This window comes from Coccinella septempunctata, chromosome 4, assembly GCF_907165205.1.
Source record: "Coccinella septempunctata chromosome 4, icCocSept1.1, whole genome shotgun sequence".
Taxonomy (NCBI): Eukaryota; Metazoa; Arthropoda; class Insecta; order Coleoptera; family Coccinellidae; genus Coccinella; species Coccinella septempunctata.
The window spans coordinates 27844703-27854856 of NC_058192.1; the positions used below are offsets into that span (position 1 = coordinate 27844703).

Genomic DNA, 10154 nt, shown 5'->3' on the forward strand with positions numbered 1-10154 from the left:
ATGTCCACCTGGAAACCTGACGAAATCAACGTAATTCATAATTACCTACAGAATAAAAGTGGACCAATAAAGGCAGAAGACCACAAAGCCATTAAGGAGAGATTACCAGGTCGTTCCATACCGGCAATTAAGAAGAAATGTTTGGAGCTGAAGCACAATCCTAACCTCCCTAACCGTACGAACAAATGGACAAGTGAAGAGATAAATAGACTGATCAGCGAATATGCCGCAAGACCCGAGGCCCAAATATCAGCCCGTATCGACCGCATCGTCGACCTTTTTCCCGGTAGGACGAAGAAGGCAATTGCAACAAAGCTCCGAGAAAACCACCCCGAAATATACTATAGGACGACAACCCAGGTCCCCCCCCAGAATACAAACACAGCCCAACCCCAGAATGCAAACACAGCCCAACCTGAAAGCCCAGTCGTAACACAGCGTGGGCCACAAATATCTCCAGAGAGAACTCCTCAACCAACCAGCCGAATACACCCATCTGAGGAAGAAGATCAGCATAGCCCCGAACACACGATCCAAATCAATGAAGACGAGCTGAAAACCTGTAGGGAAGCCTTTCAAAAAATATTCTGTAGAACAGGCGATTCAAAGCCAAGAATAAATAAATTTCTTGTCAAGCCGAACAACATGAAAAGTATACAACTAATCAACCACATACTGCAGGAGCGCATCCACCATTTCGCAACAAACTGCACTAACCAAGTTCAACAAAGGAAAAACATCAAGAAAGCGATCTATGTGGCAGGAATTTTACTTAAGAAGTATATTGTAAAAAAAACAGGCCCTCCAGACTATAAAATTACCGAGGATAAGATCAAACTCTTGAACAACAGTGTCGACAACGCAAAGAAGATCCTTAACTGGAAGGGAGGTAATTTTGGACGCTCCCTCACTGAAGAAGCGCGTCGAATAAAGAAGGCCAAGATGACCACAAGTGAATACATTACAATGCTTGAAGACAGGATGGCACTTCTGCAACAAAAACTTGACAAGCTTAAATCAAGACACCGAGTGAATGCTATAAGGAGAAAATTCAGCGAAAACCCATCCGTTAAATTAATAAACACTGAGGAAAGAGTCCAGCCACCTAATAAAGAAGATGTTGAAAAGTTCTACGCAGAACTATACAAGAAACATGAGAGCACAACTAACACCCCAGCCCTCGACAGATGGATAGCGAAACTCCAGAGAGAGACAGCATCACACAGGTATCAAGACCAACTACAGGAATCCCGGATAAACGAGCAGACCTTGCAGGTACTGGCCAAATCAGCTCCATGGAAAGCTCCAGGTGAGGATGGCATTCCAGCATATCTCTACAAGACATTTCCAGCAGCAAAGTCCTACCTTCAGAGGTTTATATACACCACAATAACAGGTGAACATAAAATGGCAGAACCTGACTGTAGGGCTGAAGTTGTCTTGATACATAAAAAAGGAGATAACAAAGACCCGGAAAACTACAGACCAATAGCGTTACTGAACACCGATTATAAAATACTAACTGGGGTAATAAGAAACACCTTACAGAAACATCTGCCAGACTGGGCAATACCTACGGAACAACTGGCTAGGGAGAATGTTTGGGGTACAATCCAGGGAATGTTGATCGATAAGGCCATAACCCAGAGAGCAAGACAAAATAGAGCTAAGCACTACTCTGCGTGGTACGACTTTAAGAAGGCATTTGACACCATAAGCCACCGTCACTTGAAGAGGATGATCAGCGTGTTACCACTCCACAAAAATATCAAGCGCCTCCTCAAAACAGTAATGGAGCTCTGGACCCTCCGAGTGAGAGTCGGAAAGGGAAAGACTGCTCCCATCTACATAAAAAGGGGCTTATACCAGGGCGATTCATTAAGCCCCCTGCTGTTCATACTGCTGACTGCATGTATTATAGAACACTTGAAAACAAGTCCACAAATCATCAAGAACACCAGAGGACAATTTGACATACTAGCATTCATGGACGACATAAAATGCCATGTAAAAACAAAAAAAGCCTTGAAGACAGTCACCGATGAAATAAGGAGGAGTGGAGAAGAGATAGGGCTGGTTTTAAACACAACCAAATGCGGAAGATATTGTAGAGTAGACGATGAGGATGACCACAATGCTCCCTTTCTACCCCAGATCCGTGAAGGGTACAAATACCTTGGACTAGAGCAACTGGAACGAGACTCTGCAAGAAACTACGATACCACAGAAGAAAAAATCCTAAAAGAAACAGAGAAGATATTTCGCTCCCCACTCACGGTACCGCAGAAGGTTCACCTCTTCAATACGGCCACAGTACCAAGTGCCATCTATGTACTCGGTAACATCTACCCCGACGAAAAGAGGAGTACAACACTGAAAAAGTGTAGAGATCTGGATAAGGCCATAAGGAAGATCTTAACTATAGAAAATCATAAGGGTAGAACAACATCAAATGCCCATGTCTATCTGCCAATCATTAGGGGAGGTATGGGTCTGAAAAACATTGAGCTGGAAACGGAAATCCAACTAGCCAGAAGAGGTATATACCTTAAGTCACATGCTGACTTAGCAGGAACAAGAAAGAAGTATGAGGAGCTGAAGGCAGCGGGGTGGAGAAACCCCATCAGCGATCACGATTTCGTAATGAAGAAATACAGATGTCCAACTATAAATTACCAGCAGGAAAACTTAAAACAAAACTGTAAAATCGTGAAGGAACATATTTGCCAGACATTTCAACAAGAGCTAGAAAATGAATGGTCCCAGGATATGCACTACGGCAAGGTGGTACTTAAGGAAAAGAAAATTATCGAATTCCCTGCTTACACATCCCCACTAATGGACCACTGGCGCTTCTCATTGCTACACTCTGCTGCAGAAGAACAACTCCACGGCCTGGGAGGGACTGCTGGAAGATCCAAGAAGTGTAGACGATGCAACACAGCAAGTGAAACTGCATACCACGTCAGCAGCGGATGCATCATAGGCGCTTACACGACCAGGCATGACTACATCGTCCACTGGATTCTAAAACACATCCTACTGAAACAAAATGCCCCTCAAGAAATCCTGGCAAACTTTCCGTTCGGTAAGGCCACATGCAACCCTACCTTCGAGACCGGAGGGCGCAAGATTATAGTACGGGCGGGAGGCAGCATATACACGGAGAAGATCCACCATAATAAACCGGACATCATGGTAAGATTTACAAACCCAGATGTCATATACATATTCGAAATTGCAGTGGCCCACGTCCAGAACATCAGGACCCAAGAAAAAATAAAAAAGGTTAGATACTCCGTCAATGGCGCGGTGCACATCGACCACACAAACTGCGAGACAGCTGGCAGAGACCTCAACCTGATCGGAGAGCTGGAGTCCCAATACCATTGCCCTGTACACCTGGGCATATTTGTGGTGGGGTGCTATGGAGAAGTGCTGAACACTGAGGAGCACAAAAACTTCCTGAAACTGTTAGCACAAGTTGGATTAACTAACTTTGAAATAAGATCATTGATAAATAAGTGCTCGTACAGTGTGGCAGTATCCACAACAAACATTTTGCTAAAACACCTAAGCATTTAGCTGTGATAGGGAACAGTGATCTGTGATGAACAAGAGCTTTAAGTAATCTTGATATTTATGTTCATAAATTTTATTTGTCATAACTTATTTACAACTGTTTGTATTATATGTATATATATTCGTTTTATACCTGTAAATTTAGTTGAAGTCCACACTCTCGGGTAACTGGGGGTGACTGGCATCTGATATGTCTCGGAAAAACGACAGTATTGTTAGTTTCATAAGTAACATTTAATATGAGATGTATGAGACTGTAACAAATAAATGATATACTACCTTTTTGGTGTTGTTGCAAGCAGCAACAACTTTTTTTTAGCGTGAAGAGAGGAGCAAAGCCCGAATACTTATCTATAGAAATAAGATAAAACACCTAAACAAGAAAATTAGCAACTCGACGAAGATTCTAAAGTGGAAGGGCGGCAAATTTGGAGGTGCCTTGGTAAAAGAGGCCCGAGAGATGAGAAAATCGAAGATGAGGCCTAAAGAATATATAAAAACACTTGAGGACAGAATAACACTACTCCAACAGAAGCTAGACGGCGCTAAGATAAGACACAAGGTGACTGCCCTCAGAAGAAAGTTCAGTGAGAGTCCATCCATCAAACTGTTGGAGAGAAACGAAAGGATGCACCCATCTAGAGTAGAGGACATCCAACAGTTCTTTACGGACCTCTACAAGAAAAATGAGAGCATCTCCAAAACTCCGGCGCTCGATGAGTGGTTGGCCAGATTCCAGAGAGTGACTGCCCCTTGCAACTACGAAGACCAGCTCCAGGAAGCCCAGATCAATGTGAGGATAGACCAAGCACTGGCCAAAACATCTCCGTGGAAAGCCCCAGGTGAGGATGGCATACCAGCGTATCTATACAAGGTTTTACCAGCCGCAAAATCCTATCTTCGAGAATTTGTCTATAATGCCATCACAGGCAAATACACCATGATAGAACCAGACTGTAGGGCGGAAGTCATCCTGATACATAAAAAAGGAGACAAAGAAGACCCTGGGAATTACAGACCCATTGCGTTGCTGAACACAGACTACAAAATACTTACAGGAGTCATAACGAACACGCTGCTGGAACATCTGCCAGAATGGGCAATCCCAAAAGAACAGCTAGCAAGGGAAAAAGTGTGGGGCACCATCCAAGGGATGCTGGTTGACAAAGCGATATCCCAGAAAGCGCGACTCAATAGAAGTAAGCACTATTCCGCCTGGTACGATTTCAAGAAAGCCTTCGACAGCATAAGTCATCAACAGCTGAAAAGAATGATAAGCGTCTTACCGCTTCATAAAAACATCAAACGCCTTCTCAAGAGAGCAATGGAGTTGTGGTCCTTACGAGTGAGAGTAGGAAGGAAAAAGACGACTCCTATATATATAAAAAGAGGCTTATACCAGGGAGATTCGCTAAGCCCCCTTCTATTCATCCTGTTAAGTGCATGCATCATCGAACACATAAAATCGAACCCACATGTCATAAGAAACACCAGAGGGAAATTTTACCTGCTAGCATTCATGGATGATATAAAGTGCCATACAACAACCAAAAAAGCTCTCACGGCCATCACTGAGACGCTGGCAAAATGTGGCGAGGAGATAGGGCTGGCTCTGAATACCAACAAGTGCGGCAAATACTGCAGAACTGAAGGACAAGGTGATGACGAAGACTGTGCACCATTCCTTCCGGAAGTACGGGAAGGATACAAATATCTCGGTTTGGAACAACTGGAAAGAGACACTTCACGAAATTATGACAATGCAGAGGAAAAGGTTCTCAAAATAACCGAGAAAATATTACAATCCGACCTTACAGTCCCACAAAAGGTCCACCTTTTCAACACTACTGCTGTGCCTAGTGCCATATACGTCCTAGGAAATATTTACCCGGATGAGAAAAGGAGCACGACGCTAAAAACATGCAGGGATCTAGACAAGAGCATAAGGAAGATCCTAACCATCGAAAATATAAAAGGAAGAACAACGTCCAACGCCCACGTCTATCTGCCAAGAAGCAAGGGAGGTATGGCCCTGAGGAGCATTGAGCTGGAGGCAGAAATTCAAATAGCCAGAAGAGGCATTTATCTCAAGTCTCATACTGAATTAGTCGAAACGAGGAAGAAATATGAAGATCTAAAAGCGGCGGGATGGAGAAACCCCATCAGCGACTACGAATTTGTCATAAATAAGTATAAGTGCCCGGCAATGGAATATAGTCAAGAGAAGATCAAAGAAAATTGCCAAATCGTGAAGGAACGCATCTACAAGAAATACGAAGAGGAACTGGAAGCTGAGTGGGCCCAAGACATGCACTATGGGAAGGTTGTCCTCAAGGAAGCCAACAACATCGAGTTTCCTGCATATTCATCACCAATCATGGACCACTGGCAGTTCTCTCTCTTACACTCCGCCGCAGAAGAGCAACTCCATGGTCTGGGAGCGACGGCGGGTAGAGCGAAGAAGTGTAGACGTTGTGCCACCGCTAATGAGACCGCATATCACGTAAGCAGCGGATGCATCAGAAATTCCTACACTACCAGACACGATTACGTCGTACACTGGGTCCTGAAAACCATCCTTTGGAACCGGCTGAAATCCTGGCTAATTTCCCTTTCGGCAAAGTCTCCTTCAACCCAACTTTCGAGTCAAGAGGGCGTAAAGTAATCGTGAGGGCGGGCGGTAAAATATTTACCGAAAAAAGAATTTATCATAACAAGCCTGACATTATGGTAAGACTAGATAACCCAAATACAGTCTATTTGTTTGAGATTTCAGTTGCCCACCTCCAAAACATCCGGACCCAGGAGAAGATAAAAAAAGACCAGATATGCGGTGAACGGCGAAGAGAGGATCGACCATGACAACTATGCAGCAGTTGACAGAGGTCTGAACTTGGTCAATGAGCTGGAGTCCCAATATAGGTGCCCTGTACATCTGGGCATAAATATGCCCAGCCAACCACAAATGTGGTTGTCTGTTTTGGGGAGATATTACTAACCGAAGAGCACAATAATTTCAAAAAGCTTTTAACTGAAATAGGACTCACAAGCTTGGAAGTTACAACTTTAATTAATAAATGCTCTTACAGCGTTGCTGTCTCCACGACAAACATTCTGATGAAACATCTGAAATCATGAGCTGTGATGGGAAAATGAAGATCTGTGATAGAAAGGTGTACAAATTTTACTTATATGTTTATTTATATAACTTCATTTTGTATGTACATATTTGTTTTGACTTAGTTTGTCTACTGTGATATACCATGTCTGTGATCGATTTATGTGTTTGTTTATACACACAAATTTTTTAATATTAAGTTACGACGTCCACTCCTGGGTAACTGGGGGCGACGGGCTTCAGATGAGTTTCCCGTAAGCAACAATAATAATGTAGTTGGGTTTCATAAGTAACATTAACATAGTTAATATGTGATGCAATGTATGACACCAACAACTGAATAAAGACTATACTACCTTTTTGAAGTTTGCGCATGCAACACGTTATCACGGGGAGCTCCCGAAAAAATTTAAATTATTCGGTTTTTTCGCCGTGTTAATTGAGAAAAGGTACAAACTACCCTACATTAAACCCCGCTCGTTCGAGTGAAAAACTGTGGGCAGTTCAAATCTGTGAAATTAAAGAATTACACTGTTGAAACATCGAACAGTAAAAAAAAACAACAACAACAACAAATAATGGCGAGATGGACTCCGGATGAAATAACCACTCTGAAAAAGAGAATGAACGAGAAGAACGGCATTCTAATCAGCGAGGATCTTGAAAACTTAAAACAACACATCCCAGGTAGATCAACAGCCGCAATTAAAAAGAAATATCTCGAGATCAAAGGAAACCAGAACAATACAAGTGAAGAACAGAGAGAACCACAAACAACGGTGGACGGAAGAAGAGGAGACAAGGTTGGTGCAGAGATATAGTGAAAGACAAGAAAACCAACCTGGAGCAAGAATAAGGGCGATATTGAACTTTTTCCCAGGTATGTCTGAAAAAGCAATTGCAACAAAGCTGAGAGAGAAATATAGTAACATCTACTATATGAGATCACAAATATCAGAAAATGAGAACCCCAGACATACATTACCGGGTGTGTCATCACAACTGGAGGAGCCACCCCCAAGATTAGACGTAACGTCAGGGGTGGAACTTTCTCACATGTCATTGGCGCCTCCACCACAATTACAGGATGCAAATTTGGCGTTGGCGCCTGCACCAGAACAGAACCTAAATTTGATGAATGAGCATTTGCCGCCTGACGTGGAATATGGCGCGGAACCCGATGGCGATGAGGAAACCATAGGCAGAAGGGCGGAGGAGCCTGGAGAGCAATCATACGACGGTGACACACAAGATTTACTCCGAAAATTTGAGAAATTGTTGAAATCGACAGGGAAAAATAAACGAAAGATCACCCAGTTCTATTTACGACCTCAAGACAGGGGATTAGGGAATGCATTAGATGTAATATTGAAAAACAAGATCCACGAATTGGAAGAATAAAAAAGAACAGAGCATTCCAAAAGGGTGGCAATCAAGAATGCAATCTATGCAGCTGGCAGACTTCTTAGCAAAGAAATGGGAAGAGAAGAGATAGCGAAGAATACTCCATTATACAGAAAAACCGAAAAGAAAATCAAGAAATACGTAAGGCATGTCGACAATGCAAAGAAAATACTGGAAGTCCGTGGAAAGCTCAGCCGGCCCCTTTTGAATGAGATGGAGGTAATAAAAAAACTCAAGATGACAGTAAAGCAGTATATAAACTCTACTGAAGAAAGACTGAGGCTACTAAAGGAACAGGCCCAACAACAGAAGAAGAGACATGAGAGACAGAAGTTGAGATCTAGATTTTTTGAAACACCATCAATAAAGATACTCGAAAAGTCGGCACACAGAGAGAGGACACCGGATCTGCGGGCTGTGGAAGCATATTACGAAAATACGTACAGGAAGGAAACTGATAGCCGACCAACACCAATTTTCAACCAATGGCTTTCAAAGCTGAAGCAATTCTCCAACACCATCGATACATCGAGCCAGACAGACACAAGATCTAGAGAAAAAAATAAACGCAGTAATAAAGAGGTTGGCTCCATGGAAGGCACCTGGAGAGGATGGGATTCCTGCATATTTATATAAAATATTTACATCTGCCCGAGAATATTTGATTAAAAGCACCATTCTATTTTTACAGGGAAATAGGGAACTAAGTCAAGTGGACACCAGAGCCACCGTCACTCTCATATACAAGAAGGGAGATGCGGAGAACCCTGGAAGTTATAGGCCAATTGCTGTATTGAATGCAGACTACAAAATTCTCACAGCGGTAATGACGAAAATAATAAAACAAAATCTGCCAGAATGGGCGATTCCACCAGAACAATTGGCTAGAGGAAATATATGGGACACTGTGCACGGATTCCTGCTAGATAAGAGTATATCCCAGTTAGCAAAGTTGAGAAGAACCAAACACTATTCAGCGTGGTATGATTTTAGTAGAGCGTTCGATTCAGTCCATCATCGAGACTTGAAGAGACTTATAGACTGTCTACCAATTAATCTCAAGATCAGAAGATTGTTGAAAAACATGATGTCTAAGTGGACAATAAGAGTTAGAGTTGGAAAGATGACGACCAAAGAGATCTCTATTAAAAGGGGCCTGTTCCAGGGAGACCCAGCATCCCCGTTATTCTTCGAGTTGATAACAGGGGGTCTCATCAGTCATATAAAATCTGACAAACAAATAAATAGGACTTCAAAAGGGAAACATAAACTGATAGCATTCATGGATGACTTCAAATGCCACGGTCCTAACAAAAAATCCCTGGAGATGATAACAAGAGAGCTGGAAGAGGGAGCAGCGGAGATTGGGCTGGAACTAAACAAGGCAAAATGTGGATACTATACAAGAGATGTCAATAATCAGGAGGACAACGACTCAGCTCCATTCTTGCCGGAAATAAGAGAGGGTTATAAATACTTGGGGTTGCACCAGTTGGAGAGAGACACCATCGAAAATTATGAAGATATCGAGAAGAAGATCGAAAAAAAAGTGCAAGAGATTTCCAATTCTGACCTGACAACACCACAGAAGATATCGCTAATTAACACCACGGTGAATCCAGCAGCCAGCTATGTATTAGGCAACATTTACACCGCTGAGAAAAGATCTTCTACCCTTAAGAAATGTAGGGAAATAGATTGCAAAATAAGAAAGATTTTAACCGAGAACAACATCAAAGGTAAAACTCAATCGAATGCACGGTTATATTTGTCAACCCAAAAAGAGGGTTTGGGACTGCGAACTATAGAACTGGAGGTCGAATTGCAGTTCATAAGAAAAGGGATATATTTACAGAAACATTCAGAAATGAAAGATGCCCTTAGGTCATATCAGGCCCTCAAAAACTCAGGCTGGAGAAACCCGATATCTGATTTCGAATATGTTTTGGAAAAATACGACATACAGAACGATTTACCAGAAGATGTGGAACTCAAAAAGTGCACAAGAGATATCATCAACAAGATAAAGCACAAACACCAAGTGGCGACA

At 42.5% G+C, this 10154-nt stretch overlaps 1 protein-coding gene across 1 annotated transcript; it reads left to right on the plus strand.

Annotated features, from left to right (window-relative positions):
* Positions 1 to 3585, plus strand: LOC123310992. Its single transcript, XM_044894723.1, has one exon. The coding sequence runs from the start codon at positions 1 to 3 to the stop codon at positions 3583 to 3585; it is 3585 nt and encodes a 1194-aa protein (XP_044750658.1).
* The last annotated feature ends 6569 nt before the right edge of the window (positions 3586 to 10154 follow it).

What these genes read in the sequence shown, in the direction of transcription:
- LOC123310992 (XM_044894723.1), top strand. Translation starts at nt 1, where the DNA reads ATGTCCACCTGGAAACCTGACGAAATCAACGTAATTCATAATTACCTA.